General features: G+C 45.4%; 1 protein-coding gene and 1 long non-coding RNA gene across 12 annotated transcripts in view; one reads left to right on the forward strand and one right to left on the reverse strand.

Moving 5' to 3' along the window:
* Nucleotides 1–27227, reverse strand: part of IFT140 (intraflagellar transport 140) — a 248909-nt gene that overhangs the window by 167581 nt on the left and 54101 nt on the right. For all 11 annotated transcript variants that reach the window (XM_043523716.1, XM_043523717.1, XM_043523714.1 and 8 more), the window contains 3 exons: nucleotides 6870–6961; nucleotides 2968–3074; nucleotides 2283–2431 (listed from right to left, as the gene is read on the reverse strand). In XM_043523716.1, the coding sequence (XP_043379651.1) occupies nucleotides 2283–2431; nucleotides 2968–3074; nucleotides 6870–6961 (348 nt within the window). The remainder of the gene's footprint in view (nucleotides 1–2282; nucleotides 2432–2967; nucleotides 3075–6869; nucleotides 6962–27227) is intronic.
* On the forward strand, nucleotides 22682–26771 carry LOC119567195. Its single transcript, XR_005227108.1, has 3 exons — nucleotides 22682–22715; nucleotides 26101–26172; nucleotides 26681–26771. It is a non-coding gene; the product is annotated as an uncharacterized LOC119567195 (long non-coding RNA).

A 27227-nucleotide genomic window follows, 5' to 3' on the forward strand; every position in this document is an offset into this window, starting at 1 on the left:
CCTTCCTTTTAATTCCTCCAGCAGATGGAGCATTTGCTGCAAGTGTGGTGAGGCAGGGTTGGCTGAGCCCAAAGTAATCCCTTAAACCCCTATTGCCAGTGTGGTGTTTGTACACCCCATCACAGTAGACTTTTGAGGGATGTGAGTCTCGCCGAGACAGTGGACACACTGCGCATGTCTGTCAGAGATAGGGATTTGACAGTCTGAAAGTCAAGAACTAGATAAACTCATGGAGGATAGGTCCATCAATGGCTATGAGCCAGGATGCGCAGGGGTGGTATCCCTAGCCTCGGTTTTGCCAGAAGCTAGGAATGGGCAACGGGGATGGATCACTTGATGATTACTTGTTCTGTTCATTCCCTTTGAAGCATATGGCATTGGCCACTGTCGGAAGACAGGATACTGGGCTAAATGAACCTTTGGTCTGACCAAGAATGGCTGTTCTTATGACCTGATTCTTACCTAGAGCATGCAACTGCCATTGCTATTTATGTTATATACTTTTCATTCTAAAAAGTGAAACAAGCAGAAAGAAATCTCAGACCTCCTTCCCCTGCAAAGAGTCAGATACATTCATGACTGACTCCCCCGTTCCTAAACAAACAAACAAAAAGAGCGTGGGGGGCTGTTCCTCACAAGTTAAAACAGGGCAACAAAATAATATTATATATTAAAGTTGTTACTGATTTTTTAAAAAATCAAAAAGATACAAATTTGAAAACTGAAGGCTGAAAAAATATCACAGAAGGATCTGAAAGCAAAAGCTTTCCTGTTTTCCTGGGCCAGAAAGCCAGATCAGGATGCTGAATCAAATGGATTTTCTGACCAATAAGACATAAAAATAGAGATGGTTGGGTAGAGGACAATATATCAACTCCCTCTTTACTAGATGGCACGTGCCTAACTGCTCTCAAGAGTGTTACCCTAGAAGCATCCCAACCCTGTCAAGTACTGGAGGAGAACTGGAGGAGAAAAACAAACAAGTGAGGAATATCCAGCAGAATACTTCGCTATTTTTTGAGAAATTTATTTATCCCAGAGTACATCCACACCTGAAAATTTACCAAATTAGCTGTTCCAAAATCATTATTCCAGAATAGTTATTTTGATATAAATGCCCATGTGGACATTCTCATTCCAGAATAAGAATGTCCATACAGGATTTTATACAGAAATAACAATTCTGTAATAGCAATTTTGGCAAATTTGCAAGAGTATGTTCCAACATGTGCTTTAGGATGAAGTAATTTCAAGGCATTGCAATAATGAGAAATTATAAACATTAGGAGGAAAATCTCGGAAAATATCTGGAGTCCTCGTGTGAGTTCTTTGTCTCCAATTTGGAGGGGAAGGATGGGTCTGTGGTCAAATCACACAGCTAGGAGTCTATATCCCAAGTTCTAATCCTAGATCTGTCACTGATGTACTGTGTGACCTTGGGCATGTAACCTATCCCCAGATTTTTAAAAGGTATTTAGGTATTGTGGTGCTCAGCTAACTGATTTAGGAGTCTAATGCATTTTCAAAAGGGATCTAGGCACTTCGGAGCCAAAATCCCATTGACAGTCTGAGATTAAGCCTCCTAAGTGCCTAGATCCATTCGTAAAATGACATTAAGCCCTGGTCTACACTAGGGGGTGGGAGTTGATGTAAGGTACACAACTTCAGCTACGAGAATAGCGTAGCTGAAGTCGACGTACCTAGATCGACTTACCGAAGCATCTTCACAGCGGTGAGTCGACTGCTGCCGCTCCCCCGTCAACTCCGCTTGCGCCTCTCGCAGGGCTGGAGTTCCTGAGTCGATGGGAGAGTGCTCGGGGATCGATTTATCGCGTCTAGACTAGACGCGATAAATCGACCTCTGATATATCAATTGCTACCCGCCAATCCTACAGGTAGTGTAGACCTACCCTTAGGCTCCTAAATAAGTTAGGCATTTTAACACTGAACACAGCAATGCCAAATTACCTTTAAAAATCTGGGCCTTAGTCTCTGCCAGTTTACACATCTTTTATAAAAGAGGATAATATTTACCTATTTCACAAAAAGACACATTAACTTATTATTTGTAAAGTGCTGTAAGAGCCTCAGATAGAAAGTGTCAAAGAAATGCAAAGTATTATATTTAGGCTACTTTGTCTGACACTCTTCTCTTCCTAATTCTAGTATTTGAAAACCATAGGATACAGGGAATATGCAGAGTATTAGAAAGATTCACCAACACTTTTCTCTGACAGCAAACAATCCTAAAGGGGAAAGAGATCAACTCAACCCAGATTTACCTTTATCTGAGTGATATTCCCCTCCAGCTCTGTAGGGGTCTGAAGCTTCCATCTGTCCTTTCCCTCCAACACCCATGTGCTCTGATTGGACACTGATGCTTTCTTCCACATAGCTATTCTCCCTTTATTGGTACCAGCTGCTAGGAGACCTGCCATTAATAAAGTTGTTCTATATTTCAAATCAAGTTCAGAAAAAACAACAAACATTAAATGAGGTAAAAAATAACCAAAGTCTGGTTTAATTTGTAATCCAACAGTCAGAGTTGTGCTCATGAAAATAAAAGACTTGCAACACTATAGACAGGCAGTATGCAGGCATCCCCATACAGTTCTGCCAATGTCTCTCCATATTGACTAGATACCAACAATCCAGTCCTGAATCTCCCTTGAGGAGAAACTGCAAGAAATATCACATGACTGTAAGTGGGTTAAAGTCCCTCTGTGCTTCAAGATTGAACCGTGCTTTAACTGTGTCAGGAGAGAACCTTAGTTTAAACAGCTACACATTTGTGTTCGCATAGTAGATAAGGTCCCCACAGCAGATTTGTTACTATTGAAAAGTATCCTGCTGGACACAGTAATATGAAAACTATAACTACACTAAAATTCCTACAGAGCACCAAAGACAGACATTTCACAACAAGATTTATGAGCTAAGGATCACAGTTCTCATAGGGTTTCTTACCTTTAACAGTGCAGTAAGAGACAGAGTTTAAACATTCCCCTACTTCAAAGCCAAGCTGCACATCTAGAAAGAGCACATAATTCTCACTCCGCTCTAAATCCCAGAACCTAAGTGCACAGAAAACAAGGGGCTTTTAAAAAGTGATAGCCTTCCAGATGTTTGACTGAAGAGATTCAATAGGATACAATGCAGGGCACACATTTTCTATTACTGGAATACCCAGATCATTTCATTCTAAAATGAAACTGCCAGCAGCTGTCTGGCAGTGGTCACCAACCGGTAGATCGTGATCAGCTGGTTGACCGTGGTGCCTCTGACAGTAGATCTGTCTCAGTCTAGGGTTGCCAACGCTCCTGCAGCCAAATCGGGAGATCAGCCTCTAAGTCCAGAGGCAGAGCAGGGCTAAGGCAGGTTCCCTGCCTGCCCTGGCCCCGCGCTGCTCCTGAAAGTGGCCGACACATTGCTGCGGCCCCTGGGGGAGGGGTCAGGGGGTCTTCACACGCTGCCCTCGCCTGCAGACACCAGCACCGCTGCTCCCATTGGCCATAGGGAACTGTGGCCAATGGGAGTTGCAGGGATGGTGCCTGCGGATGGGGGCAGCACGCGGCGCCACCTGCCCCTCCCACCCCAGGAGCCACTGCCAGACATGCTGGCTGCTTCCAGGAGTGGCGCAGGGCCAAGGCAGGCAAGGAGGCTGACTTAGCCCCACTGCGCCGCCACCTGGGAACCGCCTGAGGTAAGTGGTTCCTGTCTGGAGCCCACACCCCGAACACCTCCTGCACCCCAACCCCCAGCCCTAGCCCCCTCCCAGAGCCCACATCCTGCGCCCCAACCTCTTGCCCCAGCCCTGAGCCCCCTGCTGCATCCAAACTCCCTGCCCGAGGCTCAACCCAGAGCACCTTCCACACTCCAAACCCCTCTGCCCCCACCCAGAACCTGCACCCCTTCCCACACCCCAACCCGCTGTCCCAGCCCAATGAAAGTGAGTGAGGGTGGAAGACAGCAAATGACGGAGGGGGGGGGGATGGAGTTAGCAGGGCGGGGCCTCAGAGAAGGGGCTGGGCAGGGGGCGAGGCACGGGTGTTTGGGTTTGTGTGATTACTGTTATTTCTACATTTTCTTTGAGGTAGATCCTGGGTTGCACTTAAATTCAAAAAGTGATCTTTGCTTTAAAAGGTTGGAGACCAACTAGTATGTGGAATGTGCAAAAGCCGCTTATTAACTTTCACTCATTTTTTAACTTATCTCCTTACAATCTTACTTTTTCCTTTAACTTATTATTTACTCTGTTTTCTGATATCATGTATGAAAAAAGATTTGGAAACAAACGGCCTCATTTATACAGAGGGGCTTGGATATCCTTTTACTTTCCATCTCATGGTTCTCCATCTTTTTTAAAATGCTCCCCATTACCATTAACTGCTAACAACCCTTTGAATTCAAGGGGGATTTTCTGGAACAAAGCACTGAAGCCAAATGCCTTCCCTGCCAATTAGAAAATGGTGCTGGGTCTTTACTACCATTCTCCCAAAATTAACCAGGTGACTGGCTGATCATACTAGCAAGCCTAAGTTCAAGAAAAGTGTACCTCTTATGCTGCTGAACATACATTCCCCATCTTGGCATTCCATTGATATTAATGAAATGCAAATATAAAGAAGTAATACAGATGTTATACAGTAATACAGATCATAAATGATCTGGAGGATGGTGTGTATTGCACCCTCAGCAAGTTTGCAGATGACACTAAACTAGGAGGAGAGGTAGATACGCTGGAGGGTAGGGATAGGATACAGAGAGACCTAGACAAATTAGAGGATTGGGCCAAAAGAAATCTGATGGGGTTTAACAAGGACAAGTGCAGAGTCCTGCACTTAGGATGGAAGAATCCCATGCACCGCTACAGACTAGAGACCGAATGGCTCGGCAGCAGTTCTGCAGAAAAAGACCTAGGGGTTACAGTGGACGAGAAGCTGGATATGAGTCAACAGTGTGCCCTTGTTGTCAAGAAGGCCAATGGCATTTTGGGATGTATAATTAGGGGCATTGCCAGCAGATCGAGGGACGTGATCGTTCCCCTCTATTCCACACTGGTGAGGCCTCATCTGGAGTCCTGTGTCCAGTTTTGGGCCCCGCATTACAAGAAGGATGTGGAAAAATTGGAAAGAGTCCAGCGGAGGGCAACAAAAATGATTAGGGGACTGGAACACATGACTTATGAGGAGAGGCTGAGGGAACTGGGGATGTTTAGTCTATGGAAGAGAAGAATGAAGGGCGATTTGATAGCTGCTTTCAACTACTTGAAAGGAGGTTCCAAAGAGGATGGCTCTAGACTGTTCTCAGTGGTAGCAGGTGACAGAACAAGGAGTAATGGTCTCAAGTTGCAGTGGGGGAGATTTAAGCTGGATATTAGGAAAAACTTTTTCACGACGAGGGTGGTGAAACACTGGAATGTGTTACCTAGGGAGGTGGTGGAATCTCCTTCCTTAGAAGTTTTTAAGGTCAGGCTTGACAAAGCCCTGGCTGGGATGATTTAATTGGGGATTGGTTCTGCTTTGAGCAGAGGGTTGGACTAGATGACCTCCTGAGGTCCCTTCCAACCCTGATATTCTATGATTCTGTGTTAAAGGATGACCCAGTTGCAATGAGGTTAGAAATCCAAAAGGAAAGAGAACATATTCTTAAAATACAAAGAAATAAAAGCACACAGAATATTTCAACACAGTAGTAAAGCGGCTGCCCCACTCCTGGAGAACAGGGGTTAAAAGCAGCCAAGCTAGGCTGATTGGGGAAGCAGCCACAGCTGTGGCCAGCTCAATTAGGGCCCAGCTGGCCCTGATAAGAGGGCTGGGGCCCAGGAGCTTAAGGAGTCTTACTCTAGCACTGTAGTGGGAAGGGCTAGCTGTCTGGGAGCAAGGTAGCTGAAGTGGAGCAGTGCTGGGGAAGGGTAAAGGGAGCTGGGGAGCTCCAGCCTGGTAAATCCCTAGGCTGCAGGCCTTGGTGAACGCCTACAAAGGTACTGGGGCTGCAGAAGGGCAGCCTGGGAATAGGCAGCGGCAGCTGGTCCTAACACCCTGCCAATGATGAGTGGCCATTACAGACTGCAGTCTGCCCCAGTGAGTGGGGGCTAGATGATGACTGGCTGTAGCCACTGAGGCAAGGTGGGCTTAGAGGGTTGGGGGTTCCCCTGGGAGGGGAGACTCAGAGAGTGGGGTACTGCTGGGGCAGAACCCTGAGGTACATGGGCACTGGGGTCCAGGAGGGACATGGGGGCCTGAGGCAGGCAAGACACTGGCCAGCAGAGGGCGCGCTGAAGTTGAGCTAATTCCTAAGACCAGCAGGAGGCGCTGCACCGGTGAGTCTCCACTTCGCTACACCCTGTTTCAAAGAATAGAGTATATAAGCATCACAGCACTTCTCCTGTTATCCTAGACAAGAAGAGAGAATTCCTGACAAGAGCGCACAAGAGTCCATTTTTCCACTGTTGATGTGTATGCTGCCATAAGAATCAGCCAACAAGTTGGGAAGAAGAAACTGGCCATCCTCTCCCTGCACAAAATCAAAGGACTCTACTTTTCCAGAGAAAGAAACAGACAAAGGCAAAGTGAAGGCTGGAATTTGAGAGGTAAGAGGTCAGATGATATCAGAAGATAAAATATGGATTCCATGGGAGAAAGGAAAGCATGTGAAAACTTTTAGGGATTCAACAATATTAAACAGGCTTCAGCTCATTATTTTGAAGAACGAGAAACAATGAGTAACAAACAGAAAATATAAATTTTCTATCTTAGATGAATAATATGAAAGCAAAGGCACTCTAGAGTTAGCTGAATCTTTGGTCCACCACTGAACAAGATTCTTCCAGCTGGCAAGTCTCTTGTGTCTCAAAGTCAAATTCTTACCTGAGGACTGTTTCACCTATTGTTGTAACAAGGAGGCTACGGTCGATTAAAATAATGTCTGCAGAGTGATCTATCTTTCCACTCAACTTCACCTGTTAACAAAAACAAAATAAAACACAACCCCATTAGTTAGAAGGGACATAATTGAAAAACAGCAGGTGTCAGCACTGCAAACCTGGGTTGCAAAGAGGGGACACAGGAATTACCATATTGGACCATGGCCATAGACCAAGTCCAGTGTCCTGTCTTCAACAGTGGCCAGCACCAGATGCTTCAGAGAAAGATAAAAGAAACCTTGCATTAGGCAGATATGGGATAATCTTCCCCTTAAAGTAGATATACTCCTTATTCCTAACAGTTAAAGGGTGGTTCAAATTCTAAAGCACAAGATTTAATATCTATTCCAAAATTTGTTAACTATTTGATTAACTATTATATATTTTAGTTAGACACAAATATACAATCCCTTTTCTGAATCTTGCTAACTTTTTTTTAAAATACCTTTTTAAAAGCTATAGTCTCTAATGGTTCAATCCACTGCAACAATGTGCATTAGTTTCCACTGAAGAGCAACTTTAGGGTCATTATTGTGGCAGTGACGTAGGATATAAAAACCAGGGTTATTTCTCCAAGAGCATTTATTTCTTCATAAGACCAGGCTTGCTAAATGGCCATGTGTGCTGTGATGTGATAAACAGTACATTCTACAGGTATTCACAATACAGAATCATTTGCGACGCCAAAATCATCTCTTATCGAGTAAGAACAGATAGCGCCTACAACTAATACACTCATGTCATAAATATAAAGGGAAGGGTAAACCCCTTTAAAATCCCTCCTGGCCAGAGGAAAAATCCTCTCACCTGTAAAGGGTTAAGAAGCTAAAGGTAACCTCACTTGCACCTGACCAAAATGACCAATGAGGAGACAAGATACTTTCAAAAGCTGGGAGGAGGGAGAAAAACAAAGGGTCTGTATGCTGCTTTTGCTGGGGACAGAACAGGAATGGAGTCCTAGAACTTTTAGTAAGTAATCTAGCTAGGTATGTGTTAGATTATGATTTCTTTAAATGGTTGAGAAAAGAGCTGTGCTGAATAGAATGACTATCCCTGTCTGTGTGTCTTTTTTGTAACTTAAGATTTTGCCTAGAGGGATTCTCTATGTTTTGAATCTACTTACCCTGTAAGGTATCTACCATCCTGATTTTACAGAGGTGATTCCTTTACTTCTATTAAAAGTCTTCTTGTAAGAAAACTGAATGCTTTTTCATTGTTCTAAGATCCAAGGGTTTGGGTCTGTGGTCACCTATGCAAATTGGTGAGGATTTTTACCAAACCTTCCCCAGGAAGTGGGGTGCAAGGGTTGGGAGGATTTTGGGGGGAAAGACGTGTCCAAACTACTTTTCCCAGTAAACCCAGTTAAAGTTTGGTGGTGGCAGTGGAAATTCCAAGGGCAAAGGGTAAAATTAATTTGTACCTTGGGGAAGTTTTAACCTAAGCTGGTAAAAGTAAGCTTAGGAGGTTTTCATGCAGGTCCCCACATCTGTATCCTAGAGTTCAGAGTGGGGAAGGAACCTTGACATCTCACCACAAGCCTTATTAAAACAGACTAGTGTACATTTTTAATGGTTCTAGTTTTGTAATATTCAGAGCAGTTATGTCACAACAATTCTACTATAGCTGCTGCAGAATTAATGGTGTAATGCAGAAAACAAAGGGTTGTCTATTATTGTGACAGGTTTCCTCCAGGGTGCCCCCTGAACTCTTTCCAGGCTGGGCTGTCTCTCACAATGCTTGTTAGTGACCAGCAACAACCCCTCCAGGTGCTGTTATCACTCAGCATAACCACATGTGGAGACCTCACACCCTGCTAGATTGCATGAATGCTCCCAGAGCCCTTCATGAATCATGCAGAGCCAAATCCTCCCAGCACTCAGGAATATACCAGCTAATTTATTAATTGGTTCACCACTTCATCAATAGAAAGTAGACATACACCAGCCTTTGATACCTGAGCAATTTACCATTTACTTCAGGCAAACTCACTGGGAAAGATAAACAGTTCAACAGATGTATTGAGTATAAAAGATAGATTTTAGGTGATAGACAAAAAGTCAGAGTTAGTTACCAAAAGAAATAAAATATAAGCACACAGTCTAAAACTCTCAACCCTATTAGACTGGGCAACATCTGGATTAAGCAGTTTTTCTCACCCCACTGGATATTGCACTCCTTAATATACAGGTTTTTTCATCTGTTGGACTCTTATTTTCTTCTCAATGTCTTAGTTGCTTGCAGTGTAGGTGGGTGAAGGAGAAAAGCCTCATATGTGTCCACTCTGTCTGTTTTACACCCTCAGTCCATGTGCTTGGAAAACTCAAGTCTGGGGGCACTACTGAGTCTCAAATCAAGGTTGTGCAATTCCCCTGATGAGTCATTGAATTGTAGCTCCCTTGCTGGACAATGGCTGTTAATGGGTTGTTTGACACCCCGACTAGGCATTGGTTACTGTCCTTGCTGTTGCCTCTGGGGAGCTAATATCTGGCTGATTCCCCAACTTACAGCATGTTTTAGTGACCATCATACAACACAATTCTCATAACTTCATATGCATTAGTGATACACATATATGGATAGAGAAATGTCTTTCAGCAGATCATAACCTTTCCCTGATACCTTACAAGGCATGCTTTACATGTAAGATCAGGATTATATGAAAATGAGGACTATGGTGGTTACAGTACACTCCCCTAAGGTATAGAATGTCACACCTTTCCCCTCAGTTTACTGCAAGAGGGATAGCCACTGACTATCTCAAAGGCAATTTGTGTTATACTTCTCTTAACATCCAGCCATCAAGGCCATGAGGCAGTGTGCCTCAGGTTCCCCTTTCACTCACACAGCAAACCAGGTCTGTTATGATTTCTCTGCTGAGATAAGCTTTAAATCTGTTTACATGTATGAACTGAGAACTAGCATTACCATAAGGTTTAACATCCATGTGAAAATTCTTATCCTCAAAACTTTACATTAATACCAAAAATTTTATCACAGATGTGCATTTACAAGTATCTTTATGATACCACGTCCTCTGTTCAGATAGTCTGGTTTGAGGTTGGTTTGTTCATTACCCATGGTGTCCTTTGACTCTCTCCCACGTAATCAGTCACTGGCTTTTCTTTCCCTCCAGTGTTCCCCTCTGCCTGGGTTCTTATTTTAATTATGTTTCTGGAATTTTGGTACCTCAGGGTCTGGCAAGATAAGAATTTAGGGGGATCGTGCATATTGACTGGCCCCTTCAGGGAGCTGTCTCCCAACCCTAGGATTGTACATATACAAAAAATCCAGCTCCCTTTTTGGGGTTACCCTGTGTTTCCCACTCCCAGCACTGAGTCCTTCTCTGCCTCCTAGAGGGCTGTGCTCTGTACCCTCTGGGTGAGTTGTGTTTACTCTTTGATCAGATGCACCTTTTCCCAGCAGCTTTCCCATAATTGTTCTCTGTGTCTCACCAGCCTGGGGAAAACACCCCCCTCTCTGCCCATTGGGTCATTTGTATTCTCACAAACCAACACCTGGCATTTTCTTGTCTCAACTCCTTTGTTTTCAGAGGTGCATCTTGATGTAAAGAGAGACAGTTACTTTTCAAAAACATATCAGAAATAGCATCCTGAAAAACTGGGACATTCATTGGGGTAACCTCCACCACCTCTTTCTCTGACCTTAAAAACTTCTAAGGAAGGAGATTCCACCACCTCCCTAGGTAACGCATTCCAGTGTTTCACCACCCTCGTCGTGAAAAAGTTTTTCCTAATATCCAACCTAAATCGCCCCCACTGCAACTTGAGACCATTACTCCTTGTTCTGTCATCTGCTGCCACTGAGAACAGTCTAGAGCCATCCTCTTTGGAACCCCCTTTCAGGCAGTTGAAAGCAGCTATCAAATCCCCCCTCATTCTTCTCTTCCATAGACTAAACATCCCCAGTTCCCTCAGCCTCTCCTCATAAGTCATGTGTTCCAGTCCCCTAATCATTTTTGTTGCCCTCCGCTGGACTCTTTCCAAAATTTTCCACATCCTTCTTGTAGTGTGGGGCCCAAAACTGGACACAGGACTCCAGATGAGGCCTCACCAGTGTGGAATAGAGGGGAACGATCACGTCCCTCGATCTGCTGGCAATGCCCCTAATTATACATCCCAAAATGCCATTGGCCTTCTTGGCAACAAGGGCACACTGTTGACTCATATCCAGCTTCTCGTCCACTGTAACCCCTAGGTCTTTTTCTGCAGAATTGCTGCTGAGCCATTCGGTCCCTAGTCTGTAGCGGTGCATTGGATTCTTCCATCCTAAGTGCAGGACTCTGCACTTGTCCTTGTTAAACCTCATCAGATTTCTTTTGGCCCAATCCTCTAATTTGTCTAGGTCCCTCTGTATCCTATACCTACCCTCCAGCGTATCTACCTCTCCGCCTAGTTTAGTATCATCTGCAAACTTGCTGAGGGTGAAATCCACGCCATCCTCCAGATCATTTATGAAGATATTGAACAAAACCGGCCCCAGGACCAAGTCTTGGGCACTCCGTTTTATACCGGCTGTCAACTAGACATGGAGCCATTGATCACTACCTGTTAAGCCCAATGATCTAGCAAGCTTTCTATCCACCTTATAGTCCATTCATCCAGGCCATACTTCTTTAACTTGCTAGCAAGAATACTGTGGGAGACTGTATCAAAAGATTTGCTAAAGTCAAGGAATAACACGTCCACTGCTTTCCCCTCATCCACAGAGCCAGTTATCTCATCATGGAAGGCAATTAGGTTAGTAAGGCATGACTTGCCCTTGGTGAATCCATGCTGACTGTTCCTGATCACTTTCCTCTCCTCGAAGTGCTTCAAAATTGATTCCTTGAGGATCTGCTCCATGATTTTTCCAGGGACTGAGGTGAGGCTGACTGGCCTGTAGTTCCCCAGATCTTCCTCCTCCTCCTTTTTTAAAGATGGGCACTACATTAGCCTTTTTCCAGTCATCTGGGACCTCCCCCGATCGCCATGAATTTTCAAAGATAATAGCCAATGGCTCTACAATCACATCCACCAACTCTTTTAGCACCCTCGGATGCAGCGCATCCAGCCCCATGGACTTGTGCTTGTCCAGCTTTTCTAAATAGTCCCGAACCACTTCTTTCTCCATAGAGGGCTGGTCATCTCCTCCCCAAACTGTGCTGCCCAGTACAGTAGTCTGGGAGCTGACCTTGTTCGTGAAGACACAGGCAAAAAAAAAAAAAGCATTGAGTACTTCAGCTTTTCCACATCCTGTGTCACTAGGCTGCCTCCCCCATTCAGTAAGGGGCCCAAACTTTCCTTGACCTTCTTCTTGTTGCTAACATACCAGAAGAAACCCTTCCTGTTGCTCTTAACATCCCTGGCTAGCTGCAACTCCAAGTGTGATTTGGCCTTCCTGATTTCACTCCTGTATACCTGAGCAATAGTTTTCATACTCCTCCCTGGTCATTTGTCAAATCTTCCACTTCTTGTAAGCTTCTTTTTTGTGTTTAAGATCAGCAAGGATTTCACTGTTAAGCCAAGCTAGTCGCCTGCTATATTTACTATTCTTTCTACACATCGGGATGGTTTGTTCCTGCAACCTCGATAAAGATTCTTTAAAATACAGCCAACTCTCCTGGACTCCTTTCCCCTTCATGTTGTTCTCCCAGGGGATCCTGCCCATCAGTTCCCTGAGGGAGTCAACGTCTGCTTTTCTGAAGTCCAGGCTCCATATTCTGCTGCTCTCCTTTCTTCCTTTTGTCAGGATCCTGAACTTGACCATCTCATGGTCACTGCCTCCCAGGTTCCCATCCACTTTTGCTTCCCCTACTAATCCTTCCCTGTTTGTGAGCAGCAGGTCAAGAAGAGCTCTTCCCCTAGTTGGTTCCTCCAGCACTTGCACCAGGAAGTTGTCCCCAACACTCTCCAAAAACTTCCTGGATTGTCTGTGCAATCACTGACAACCCCTCTCCTGCCCCTGCTCCTGCTCCTGAGGGCATATTGCCTTCTGCTTGAAAGGAGCTAGTCTCAGCCCCTCCCAGACTTCGAAGCAAACTGCTTCCCCGTGTGACAGAGTCACAGGAATCCTCACCCACCTCAGTGGTTTCTGAGATTCCCTCCCACTTTTCTAGGCTCCCCTCTGGGATACATTTCCCTATGCTCCCTAGAGCGGGGTTTGTCTCTCATTTAGCTGCAACTTGCTGGCAGCTAACAACCTGGACAATTCTCTCCCTGGCAGGCATTACATGCCCCTCCCTTCCTGAGACGGTGTTGCCTCCAGCTGTAGTGTAGAAGTTGGTCTCAACCACCCTCCCAATTGGAAGCATGTGGCTTCCCCCTGCTGCAGAAGAATCAAGGAGACTTTCCCATTCTCTCAGCAGTTCCTGAGATCTTACCCTTTCCCTCGAGGGTCCCAGCATAAAACTCTCTCTCCTGCTGCAAGCAAATACTTTAACCTGAGCTACACGGAAGAAATCATTACCAAGAAGCAGGTCAACTAGGAGGTGTTTCATTACCTCCACAGTCAAAACACTTTCCAAACCTTCCCAAATCACATGGATTTTGGCTAGTGGTATGAGGAATCTGCTTTTGCCCACCTCTACAATCTCTGCCATTTGGCTACGTAACATACTGGCCTTTGGGACCCGAGAGATCTGAGCCCCTATATCCCTCTGCCCCACGCATTCCCTACCATTAATTTGGACAACCTTAACATGCTCCATGTCTGGTTCTGCAGAGGCTAATCTCACAAAACCAATATGATAGGTTTTGACTGCCTGGGGGTTTTCTGTGTTGAGGACAGCAGAACTAACATGAGCTATTGGTTGCCTGCTTCCTCCTAACACAAGGCATTTATTCCTTAAGCGATCGGTGGAATTACACTGATAGCACCTTTTTAGATTCTTCTGCTTTTACAGGAGATTTGAATGAGGGTTAGAGGAATGGTTTCGGGGAAGTGAGTACGAAGCCTCCCAGCTACCCTCCCTCTTGCTAGGGATAAAATGGGGTCTTCCCTTCCCACCACCTTTAAAGACCTCTTTCAGTGGTTTGTTTTCAATAGATGCCTGGGTCTGTTCGAAGGCATCAGCAAGAGACGCCATCTCATCCACAGACTTTACATCTTTGTCCCATAGGCACTGCATTACATCAGTCTTACACATGCCTAGGAAATGCTTTTGAGCCACAAGGTCAAACATTCCCTCAAAACTTGTAACACCTTTACCCCTCACCCATTTTCCCATCAAATCTTTCATTCTGTTCACATGTTCCCCATTACTCATACCAATATTCCTCTTAAGATCCCTAAATTTAACTATATGTTTCAGGGGTAATCTGAAACCTTTGCAAAACAATGTTTTTAAATTTACAATAGTCTAAAGCATCTTCAATGGGCATTTCATTTAATACACTTAAAGCTTTACCAATTAATTTTGCAATCAGGGTAGGAACTCTCTTGGCATCAGGGCTTTCAAAGGTAGTCAGATATTCAACAATATCATCTGTCTCTTTGCACACAGGACATAAACGTCCAAATTGTGGATTTTTGTTTAAAAAAAAATCCACAATTATGTGGATAATAACCCAGATGGGAATAGCTGGGTTCTGCTTCTCTAGCAGGTCCAGTTGGTGTTTTTGTTCTCTTTCTTTCTTCCCGTTCTCTTTCTTTTTCCTCCCACTCTCTCTCTCTTTCCACTCTCTTTCTCTTTCTTCCCGTTTCTCCTTCATCTCCCGTTCTTTCCGTTCCAATAATCTCTGGTGATCCCTCTTTTTCTGCAGCCCGCAGTCTAAAAAGCTCCAACTTTGCAATGGCTTCACTACTTTCAGTCATTTTCCTGCTTTTCTGTTCCTACTTCCCTTTCTCAAAATAAACTAACAAAAAATAACAAACCGGTAGCCTCCTCCCGACTATCCTTAGCCACCACACTTAAAGCCTCACTTAAAATCTTTACACCAGTGTATGAAGTGCAAATCTTGCTCAGTACAACAAGCTGTGTATTTCACCCTGCTCGCTGCACCACTGTGATGGGATCCCCCTGGTGTGCAGCCTGTGACTGTGGGACCGCTGTACCCCCGGAACGCTCTCCAGCCTGAGCTGTCTCTCACAATGCCTTGCTAGTGACCAGCAGCAATACCTCCAGGTGCAACACAACCACATGTGGAGACCCCACACCCAGCTAGATTGCATGAAGGCTCCCAAAGCCATTCATGAATCACACAGACAAAGGCACCAGAGCCGAATCCCCCTCGCTCCCAGCACTGTACCTCAGAAATATACAGTCTAATTTATTAATTGGTTCACCGCTTCATCAATAGAAAGTGGATATACACTAGCCTTTGTACCCTGAGCAGATTTGCCCCACACTTCATACAAACTGACTGGTAAAGATAATCAGTTCAACAGATTTACTGACTATAAAAGATAGATTTTAAGTGATATTAAATGATAGACAAAAAGTCAGAGTTAGTTACCAAAAGAAATAAAATATAAGCACACAGTCTAAACTCTCAACCCTGTTAGACTGGGTAACATCTGGATTAAGCAGTTTTTTTCACCCCATTGGATATTGCACTCCTTAATATACAGGTTTTTTCGTCTGTTGGACTCTTATTTTCTTCTCAGTGTCTTAGTTGCTTGCAGTGTAGATGGGTGAAGGAGAAAAGCCTCATATGTGTCCACTCTGTCTGTTTTATACCCTCAGTGCTTGGAAAACACACGTCCAGGCATGTCTGGGGGCATCGCTGAGTCTCCAAGCAAGGTTGAGCAATTCCCCTGGTGTGGCCTCATGCAGATGGTCACTGAATTGTTGTTGGAATAAGCTCCCTTGATGGACAATGGCTGTTCATGGGTTGTTTGACACCCCGACCGGGGGTTGGTTACTTTCCTTGCTGTTGCCTCTGGGGAGCTAATATCTGGCTGATTCCCCAACTTACAGCATGTTTTAGGGTATGTCTACACTGGCAGAGTTACTGCACCACTTAGAGAGTGCTGAAGGGAAACTGCTGTTGTGTGTTCACACTGTAAGCTGCCTGCGCAATAGCATGTTCACACTTGTGACACTTGCAGTGGTATTCGAAGCTGTGCACTCTGGGCAGCTATCCCACAGAGCACCTCTTCCTCTTCTGCCACCAAGAGTTGTGGGAAGATGGAGGGGGTCCCAGGACATCCTGGGTCCTGTCCCAGTGACCCATGATGCATTGCTTTGCATCACAGAAATCCCTGTGCTTCCGTCTGCATTTGGCACCATCTTTCAACGGTTTGTGTACTGGGCGCTCTGCCTCTTTCTGGCTGCAGGAATGGATCCCGAGCTGCTCACCAGTATGCTGCTCGCTCTAACCAACACATCACGAGTGGTAGTGGAGTTATTCCTTAAACAACAAAGGCAAGAGGAGTGCGAAACTGATGTCACCATGCGTACTAGCTACTACACGAGATTGCTTGTGGCATTCACAGAGGAACACCGCTTTTGGGCTCAGGAAACAAGCACTGAGTAGTGGCATTACATTGTCATGCACGTCTGGGATGACGAGCAATGACTACAGAACTTTCGGATGAGGAAAGCCACATTCATGCAACTGTATGATGAGCTCGCCCCAGCCCTGCGGCGCAACGACATGAGAATGAGAGCTACCCTGCCATTGGAGACGCATATGGCGATTGCACTGTGGAAGCTGGCTACTCCAGACTGTTACCGATTGGTCGCTAACCAGTTCAGAGTGGGAAAGTCGACCATTGGACTCATGTTGATGGAAGTGTGCAGGACCATTAATCACATCCTCCTCTGAAAGACCGTGACTCTGAGCAACGTGTGTGACATTGTGGATGGCTTTGCACAAATGGGTTTCCCTAACTGCAGAGGGCCGATAGATGGCACATGTATTCCAATTCTGGCACCAGACCATCTAGCCACCGAGTACATTAATCGCAAGGGGTATTTCTCAATGGTTCTCCGGGAGCTTGTGGATCCCTGTGGGTGTTTCACAGACATTAATGCAGGCTGGTCAGGAAAGGTGTATGATGCATGCATCTTTCAGAACATGGGCCTGTTCAGGAAGCTGCAAGCAGGGACTTCCTTCCCGGACCAGAAAATCACCGTAGCGGAAGTCGAAATGCCCATTGTGATCCTGGGAGACCCAGCCTACCCCTTAATGCCATGGCTTATGAAGCCATACACCAGGCAACTTGACAGCAGCAAGGAGTGGTTCAACAACACGCTGAGCAAGTGCAAAATGACTGTTTGAAATCTGTCTGTAGGTATCATAATTCCTACGGCTGGAGCGCAGCTGGAACTGGACAGCCTCCTCTCCCCAAATGCCGATGAGGTCCAGCAGCTCGGCGTTGCTCCAAGTGGGGGATCACCTGGTGCGTGGAGCAGGCATGGCGACCTGGAAAGATGTGCTGAGACCACTCCACGCGTCACCAAGCAAACAGAAAGGGGACTTTCAAAATTCCAAAGGAATGTATGGGGTGGGGATGACGGTTGATCACCTGAGGGCAGGGCAGTAGAGTTCAAATCGATGACCAGAGAGGCAAGAACAGGCATTGTAGGACACCTCCCGGAGCCCAGTCGCAGAGCTGAAATCGACCAGGGTGTCTACACTGGCACCGCAGCGCTGTACCCTCAGCGCAGAAACCTGTACACCTCTCATTGGGGTGGTTTTTTTATAGCGCTGCAACTGCGCAGTTTCTCCACACTAAGTGGCTTGGCAGTGTGTACACCTCGGGAGTTAAAATGCAGAAAATTGCTTTACTGTGCAGAAACTTGCCATTGTAGACAAGGCTGCAGTGACCACCATACAACACAATTCTCATAACTTCATATATGATATGATACACACATACGGATAGAGAAATGACATGATCTGCTGAAAGACGTTTCCCCTAATACCTTACCAGGCATGCTTTACATGCAAGATCACGATTATATGAAAATGAGGAATATGGGGGTTACAGTATGCTCCCACAAGATACAGAATGTCACAGTTATAAGTCTATCAGAATGAGATCCTGAGCTGTTTGGGTGCTACTGTATTTGCAGTTCAAACTGAGAAACACAGGGTAGGGAAAAGGGTACATATTACTAAAGAGGTCAGGTAATTGCGTATTTGAGATGTGGCAGACCCATATTTTAACATAAAGATACAGATTATAGTTAAGTATCAACAATCTCTTGCCATTAGCTAAAGCTTTGTCTATCCTGAGATTTTGCTCTGATTCCAGCCACTAGTGTAGCTGTACTGGTGCAACACCTGCAGTTTAGACTGGCAAGGCTTCTATTTGTAAGGGTGGAGCTTCCCCTGGTGTTTCAAAGAGGAGTAAGCTCCACCACTACAAATAACAGATCTGTCTGAGTTTACTCCTGCTCGAAAGTAGGATACAGTCTACCATCTGCACTGAGGGGCAGGGTTGCACAAGTGCCATTATATCTATGACTGGAATTGGGGCAAAACTCTGATGTAGACAAAGCCATAAAGCAGCAAAAAAGGTCACAAAACCAATTCTGGTTTCCACTGAAAGTCACCTTTAAATGCCTTCAGCAATACTTAGCCAATTCCCTTAATAGTTCCCCTTCTTTGTGCTTCCCTCTCTTGCCCCATCCTGGCCTCTTCCTCTTTTGTTCATTATGGAGAGCCTCCTACTACAGACCACCTAACCAGGAAGAAGAGGTGAATGAGGCTTTTTTTTTTTTTAACAACTAATAAAATCATCCAAAGCCCAGGACTTGGTGATGATAGGGGGACTTCAACTACTCAGACATCTGTAGGGAAAATAACATGGCAATGCACAGATTATCCAACAAGTTCTTGGAATATACTGGAGACAATTTTTTATTTCAGAAGACGGAGAAAGGTACAAGGGGAGAGGCTGTTCTAGATTTGATTTTGACAAATAGTGAGGAACTGGCTGAGAATGGAAAGTGGAAGGCAGCTTGGGTGAAAGTGATCGTGAAATGAAAGAGTTCATGATTCTAAGGAATAGTAGGAGAGAGAACAGCAAAATAAAGACAATGGATTTCAAGAAGGTAGACTTCAGCAAACTCAGGGAGTTGATACGTAAGATCCCATGGGAAGCAAGTCTAAAGAGAAAGACAGTTGGCAGTTTTTCAAAGAGACATTATTAAGGGCACAAGAACAAACTATCCCACTGCATAGGAAAGATAGGAAGTATGGCAAGAGACCACCCTAGCTTAACCAGGAGATCTTCAATGATCTAAAAATCAAAAAAGAGTCCTACAAAAAGTGGAAACTAGGTCAAATTACAAAGGATGAATATAATCAAATAACACAAGTATGTAGGGACAAAATTAGAAAGGCCAAGGCACAAAAAGAGATCAAACTAGCTAGAGACATAAAGGGTAGCAAGAAAACGTTCTACAAATACTTCAGAAACATGAGGAAAACCAAGGACAGGGCAGAACCGTTACTCAGTGAGGGGGTGGGGAAACAATAACAGAAAATGTGGAAATGGTAGAGGTGCTTAATGACTTCGTTTCGGTTTTCACCGAGAAGGTTGCTGGTGATTGGACATCTAACATAATGAATGTCAGTGAAAATGAGGGAGAATCAGAGGCTAAAATAGGGAAAGAACAAGTTAAAAATTACTTAGACAAGTTAGATGTCTTCAAGTCACCAGGGCCTGATGAAATGCAACCTAGAGTACTCAAGGAGCTGACTGAGGAGATATCTGAGCCATTAGCGATTATCTTTAAAAAGTCATGGAAGACAGGAGAGATTCCAGATGCCTAGAAAAGGGAAAATATAGTGCCAATCTATAAAAAGGGAAATAAAGACAACCCGGGGAATTACAGACCAGTCATCTTTACTTCTGTACCTGGAAAGATAATGGAGCAAATAATTAAGCAATCAATTTGCAAACATCTAGAAGATAATGAGATAAGTGCAAAACAGTGAGCATGGATTTGTCAAGAACAAATCATGTCAAACCAACCTGATAGCTTTCTTTGACAGGGTAAGCCTTGTGGATGGGGGGAAGCAGCAGATGTGGTATATCTTGACTTTAGTAAAGCTTTCATACTGTCTCACATTACCTTCTCATAAACAAACTAGGGAAATGCAACCTAGATGGAGCTGCTACAAGGTGGGTGCATAACTGGTTGGAAAACCATTCCCGGAGAGTAGTTATCAGTGGTTCACAGTCATGCTAGAAGGGCATATCAAGTGGGGTCCCACAGAGATCAATTCTGAGTCCAGTTCTGTTCAATATCTTCATCAATGATTTAGATAATGGCATAGAGAGTACACTTATAAAGTCTGCAGATGATACCAAGCTGGGAGGGTTGCTAGTGGTTTGGAGGATAGGATTAAAATTCAAAATGATCTGGACAAACTGGAGAATTGGTCTGAAGTAAATAGGATGAAATTCAATAAGGACAAATACAAAGTACTACATTTAGGAAGGAACAATGAGTTGCACACATACAAAATGGGAAATGACTGCCTATGAACACTTCAATCTCTCTGGTCACGCAATCACAGACATGAAGGTCGCTATCTTACAACAAAAAAACTTCAAATCCAGACTCCAGCGAGAAACTGCTGAATTGGAATTCATTTGCAAATTGGATACTATTAATTTAGGCTTAAACAGAGACTGGGAGTGGCTAAGTCATTATGCAAGGTAGCCTATTTCCCCTTGTTTTTTCCTACCCCCCCGCCCCCAGACGTTCTGGTTAAACTTGGATTTATGCTGGAAATAGCGCACCTTGATTGTCATGCACATTGTGGGGAGAGTGGTCAGTTTGCATGAGCTATTGCCAGCAGGAGAGTGAGTTTGTGTGTGTGGGGGGGGGGGGGGGGTGAGAAAACCTGGATTTGTGCTGGAAATGGCCCACCTTGATTTTCATGCACGTTGTAAGGAGAGTGGTCACTTTGGATAGGCTATTACCAGCAGGAGAGTGAGTGTGTGTGTGTGGTTTTTGGAGGGGGGTAAGGGGGTGAGAGAACCTGGATTTGTGCTGGAAATGGCCCACCTTGATTATCATACACATTGTGAAGAGAGTGGTCACTTTGGATGGGCTATTACCAGCAGGAGAGTGAGTTTGTGGGGGGGGGGGGGGCGGAGGGTGAGAAAACCTGGATTTGTGCTGGAAATGGCCCAACTTGATGATCACTTTAGATAAGCTATTACCAGCAGGAGAGTGGGGTGGGAGGAGGTATTGTTTCATGGTCTCCCTGTATATAATGTCTTCTGCAGTTTCCACAGTATGCATCCGATGAAGTGAGCTGTAGCTCACGAAAGCTCATGCTCAAATAAATTGGTTAGTCTCTAAGGTGCCACAAGTACTCCTTTTCTTTTTGCGTATACAGACTAACACGGCTGTTACTCTGAAACCTGCCTATGAAGGAGTACTGAGGAAAGGGATGTGGGGGTCACAGAGGATCACAAGCTAAATATGTGTCAACGGTGTAACACTGTTGCAAAAAAAAAAAAAAGCTAACATTCTGGGATGTATTTGCAGGAGTATTGTAAGCAAGACATGAGAAGTAATTCTTCCACTCTACTCCACGTTGATTAGGCCTCAGCTGGAGTATTGCATCCAGTTCTGGGCGCCACATTTCAGAAAGATGTGGACAAATTGGAGACAGTCCAGAGAAGAGCAACAAAAATGATTAAAGGTCTAGAACAGCAGAGAGGCTAACAGAGGGACTTTGCCAGGGAGTTCGCCTGGGGAGAGCCCACTGAGGCTCACATCTTGCCAGCTTCTCTGAGTAGTTACTACAACTCCTGAGGAAGCTCGTAGAAGGAAGGTAATATGGATGGGGGGGTGTTCAGCTGTTGTGACCTGCACTGGATGTGCCATGTTTGTCTTTCTTCTACAGGACAGAAGCGACTTTGTCTGTACAAAGTGCAAGCTGTTCTCTATATTGGAAGAGAAGGTTCAAAGTCTGGAGCAACAGGTATCGACCCTGCATTGCATAAGAGAAACTGAAGATTTCCTGGACAGACGTCAGGATATGCTTCTACAGACACAACGTTCTGAAGATTCAGAGCAGGCTGTACTGCGGGGACAGGAGGACGGTGAAGAAATTTGGCAGCATGTGACCTCCAGAAAAAGAAAGGGGAGTGTCCATGTACCAGCAACGCAGATACAGGTAAGTAACCGGTTTCATGTTCTCTCCACAGGTACTACTGCGGAGAGTGGACTAGATGATACATCTGAGGGAAGGGAACAGAAGGAGACTCCGCCAATTGGAAGGCATGAGATGCACTGTCCTAGGGAAGGGGGTTCCACGACTACCGCTCCCAAGAGAAGGAGGCGGGTGGTGGTGGTCGTGGACTCTCTCCTCAGGGGGACTGAGTCATCTATCTGCCGCCCCGACCAAAAAGTCTGCTGCTTGCCAGGAGCTAGGATTCATGATGTGACGGAGAGACTGCCGAGACTCATCAAGCCCTCAGATCGCTACCCCTTCCCGCTTCTCCACGTGGGCACCAATGATACTGCCAAGAATGACCTTGAGCGGATCACTGCGGACTACGTGGCTCTGGGAAGAAGGATAAAGGAGTTTGAGGTGCAAGTGGTCTTCTCGTCCATCCTCCCCGTGGAAGGAAAAGGCCTGGGTAGAGACCGTCGAATCGTGGAAGTCAACGAATGGCTACGCAGGTGGTGTCGGAGAGAAGGCTTTGGATTCTTTGACCATGGGATGGTGTTCCAAGAAGGAGGAGTGCTAGGCAGAGACGGGCTCCACCTAACGAAGAGAGGGAAGAGCATCTTTGCAAGCAGGCTGGCTAACCTAGTGAGGAGGGCTTTAAACTAGGTTCACTGGGGGAAGGAGACCAAAGCCCTGAGGTAAGTGGGGAAGTGGAATACCGGGAGGAAGCATGAGCAGGAGCGCATGAGAGGGCCGGGCTCCTGCCTCATACTAAGAATGCAGGACAAACAGCAAGTTATCTCAAGTGCCTATACACAAATGCAAGAAGCCTGGGAAACAAGCAGGGAGAACTGGAAGTCATAGAATATCATAGAATATCAGGGTTGGAAGGGACCTCAGGAGGTCATCTAGTCCAACCCCCTGCTCAAAGCAGGACCAATCCCCAACTAAATCATCCCAGCCAGGGCTTGGTCAAGCCTGACCTTAAAAATATCTAAGGAAGGAGATTCCACCACCTCCCTAGGTAACGCATTCCAGTGTTTCCTCCTAGTGAAAAAGTTTTTCCTAATATCCAACCTAAACCTCCCCCACTGCAACTTGAGACCATTACTCCTTGTTCTGTCATCAGCTACCACTGAGAACAGTCTCGATCCATCCTCTTTGGAACCCCCTTTCAGGTAGTTGAAAGCAGCTATCAAATCCCCCCTCATTCTTCTCTTCCGCAGACTAAACAATCCCAGTTCCCTCAGCCTCTCCTCATAAGTCATGTGTTCCAGTCCCCTAATCATTTTTGTTGCCCTCCGCTGGTCTCTTTCCAATTTTTCCACATCCTTCTTGTAGTGTGGGGCCCAAAACTGGACACTACTCCAGATGAGGCCTCACCAATGTTGAATAGAGGGGAACGATCACGTCCCTCGATCTGCTGGCAATGCCCCTACTTATACATCCCAAAATGCCATTGGCCTTCTTGGCAACAAGGGCACACTGTTGACTCATATCCAGCTTCTCGTCCACTGTAACCCCTAGGTCCTTTTCTGCAGAACTGCTGCCGAGCCATTCAGTCCCTAGTCTGTAGCGGTGCATCTACCTCTCCTCCCAGTTTAGTGTCATCTGCAAACTTCCTGAGGGTGCAATCCACACCATCCGTTCTTTCTCCACAGAGGGCTGAAATCAGGAAGGCCAAATCACACCTGGAGTTGCAGCTAGCAAGAGATGTTAAGCGTAACAAGAAGGGTTTCTTCAGGTATGTGAGCAACAAGAAGAAAGTCAAGGAAAGTGTGGGCCCCTTACTGAATGAGGGAGGCAACCTAGTGAAAGAGGATGTGGAAAAAGCTAATGTACTCAATGCTTTTTTTGCCTCTGTCTTCCTGAACAAGGTCAGCTCCCATACTACTGCACTGGGCAGCACAGCATGGGGAGGAGGTGACCAGTCCTCTGTGGAGAAAAGTGGTTCAGAACTATTTAGAAAAGCTGGACGAGCACAAGTCCATGGGGCCAGATGCGCTACATCAGAGAGTGCTAAAGGAGTTGGTGGATGTGATTGCAGAGCCATTGGCCATTATCTTTGAAAACTCATGGCGATCGGGGGATGACTTTAAAAAAGGGAAGAAGGAGGATCCTGGGAACTACAGGCCAGTCAGCCTCACCTCAGTCCCTGGAAAAATCATGGAGCAGGTCCTCAAGGAATCAATTCTGAAGCACTTAGACGAGAGGAAAGTGATCAGGAACAGTCAGCATGGATTCACCAAAGGCAAGTCATGCCTGACTAATCTAATTGCCTTCTGTGATGAGATAACTGGCTCTGTGGATGAGGGGAAAGCAGTGGACGTTTTGTTCCTTGACTTTAGCAAAGCTTTTGACACGGTCTCCCACAGTATTCTTGCCAGCAAGTTAAAGACGTATGGGCTGGATGAATGGACTATAAAGTGGACAAAAAGTTAGCTAGATTGTCAGGCTCAACAGGTAGTGGTCAACGGCTCGTTGTCTAACTGGCAGCTGGTATCAAGCGTCCCAGACGTTAGTCCCGGGGCCGGTTTTCGTCAACATCTTTATTAATGATCTGGATGATGGGATTAATTGCACCCTCAGCAAGTTTGTAGATAACACTAAGCTGAGGGGAGAGGCAGATATGCTGGAGGGTTGGGATAGGGTCCAGGGTGACCTAGACAAATTGGAGGATTGGGCCAAAAGAAATCTGATGAGGTTCAACAAGGACAAGTGCAGAGTCCTGCACTTAGGAGGGAAGAATCCCATGCGCTGCTAAGGGCTGGGGACCGACTGGCTAAGCAGCAGTTCTGCAGAAAAGGACCTGGAGATTGCAGTGGACGAGACGCTGGACATGAGTCAGCAGTGTGCCCTCGTTGCCAAGAAGACCAAAGGCATATTGGGCTGTATTAGTAGGAGCGTTGCCAGCAGATTGAGGGAAGTGATTATTCCACTCTATTTGGCACTGGTGAGGCCACATCTGGAGTACTGTGTCCAGTTTTGGGCCCCCCACTACAGAAGAGATGTGGACAAATTGGAGAGAGTCCAGTGAAGGGCAACAAAAATGATTAGAGGGCTGGAGCACATGACTTACAAGGAGCAATTGAGGGAACTGGAGTTATTTAGTCTGCAAAAGAGAAGAGTGAAGGGGGATTTAATAGCAGCCTTCAACTACCTGAAGGGGGGTTCCAAAGAGGATGGAGCTCGGCTGTTCTCAGTGGTGGCAGATGACAGAACAAGAAGTAATGGTCTCAGGTTGCAGTGGGGGAGGTCTAGGTTGGATATTCAGAAACACTATTTCACAAGGAGGGTGGTGAAGCACTGGAATGGGTTACCTAGGGAGGTGGTGGAATCTCCTTCCTTAGAGGTTTTTAAGGCCCGGCTTGACAAAGCCTTGGCTGGGATGAGTTAGTTGGTGTTGGTCCTGCTTTGATCAGGGGATTGGACTAGATGACCTCCTGAGGTCTCTTCCAACCTTAATATCCTATGATTCTAAGTAAAGAGAAGGAAGAGACAAGGAGAGAAAGTGGAAATTTGGGGGGGGGGGGTTGTTTTGTTTTTAATGATTAACACTTAAATCTCTTTGCTAAAAGTTATCCATCTGGCACCCATCACTGAAATATCTCTTTGCAAGGCATAAAGCAAGACATTCAAGTACACAGAACGACCAAAGGAAAAAAATCCCCTCCTGTTAGAAATTTTACCAGTCAGCTTGGAAATTAGGACTTGATCAGCTGAGAAGACGTGTGCAAAGAGATAGGTCTTGCAGCTTTGTCTAAAAAGTAGCCCCAGCTAAAATTCAGGATTGGATTAAGATTCCAAACTCCTACAAAGTTCTGGCATCTGAAAATATGGAAACGGGGGGGGGGGATTTTTTCAGAACCATCATTACTCAGAATTAAACTGTTTTAAATAAAGAAGAGGTAATAGGAACTGCAACATCAATATCACTGTATTTTTAAACATGTAGCCAGGCTGAATGTCAGGGTTGGATAAAGCCGTTCTTAAGTGGAACCCTATGCAGCCCTTCATGAGTAGCTCCATCAATTTCTGCAGAATTTTACATTAACTTTATTTTTATTATTTTTAAATTTCTAGCCTTTGTGGTTGTAACATGAGCACAAAACCATCATCCTGAGTCTGAAGACAGAAACAGGAGCTCTAAGAAAGGTATGTACTGCACCCATTCTTAATGGAATGATAATGCTAGTGATGTATGGTGACAATATAACTGTCATCGTGGTTAACTACTAATTTTTAATAGAAGCAACCAATGATGCTGGGATTATGGAGATTTTAAGAATGCCACCACCATCCTTTCTTCCTCCATCAGACCCTTGCTCCAATGGTACTAAAAATTAGAGTAATGGAAACAGTTGAAGCCATTTGTTCATCCTGACAACATTCTAGCAGAAAAACTGGGATTTTTAAAATGTTTGTTGGCTGTTGCATCACAAAGTGTATACACATATCTATGACCTGCAGAAAGAGGAAGGATATGTTCAGTGTCTGTAGACAGATTATAGACAGGAGACAAGAAAGTAGAGATGAGTGGACAAATGGGGGTGAACGGGTTAGGGTGGGGGCAAGAATGAAGAAATGGAAGGTGTGACAGAGTGCTGGGCAGCAGCCCCTGACCCAGCATTCTGGTCACTGCAGCTCCAATTAATTACCGCAGAACAAACCTCATTAAGAAGAGCTGTGCCTAACTGACAGGTGGAGAAGAGCTGGAAGGCTAATGTCACTAGACAGAAGATACAAAAAGGCGAAGAGAGGAAGCAAACAGAGAAAGATCGCTCTTGCCTGCTTGCCTCAGGAGCTGAGGGCTCCCTAAGACTGTAGGTGTAAGGCTGAACAGTGTACAAGGGTGCTAGGAACCAACACTGTACATAAATGGCACTGGGTGTTTTACCAGGTAAAGGTCTCTGAGATGTTTGTGGACTTGAGAAGGAACAGGAGTGAGCAGGGTCCTGACAGAGAAGGTTAGAACAGAGAAACCAGAGATGCAAGAGAAAACCCATGCTTCTGAATTAACCACCACAATTCTTGGCTCCACCTTGTACTCCCGACGGAATTCTGCGTCCTTGCAGGGGTGCAGAATTCATATAGTCTGCATATTTCTCTGCCACCCGCGCAGAAAAATGCAAAAAAAAAAATCTGCAGGGGGACACGCATCTCTTCCCCAGCAGTCCAGGCAGCGTGTCTGTTCCAACGTGCCTGGAGCA

This window comes from Chelonia mydas, chromosome 10 (genome assembly GCF_015237465.2).
Source record: "Chelonia mydas isolate rCheMyd1 chromosome 10, rCheMyd1.pri.v2, whole genome shotgun sequence".
In the NCBI taxonomy this organism is placed as follows: Eukaryota; Metazoa; Chordata; order Testudines; family Cheloniidae; genus Chelonia; species Chelonia mydas.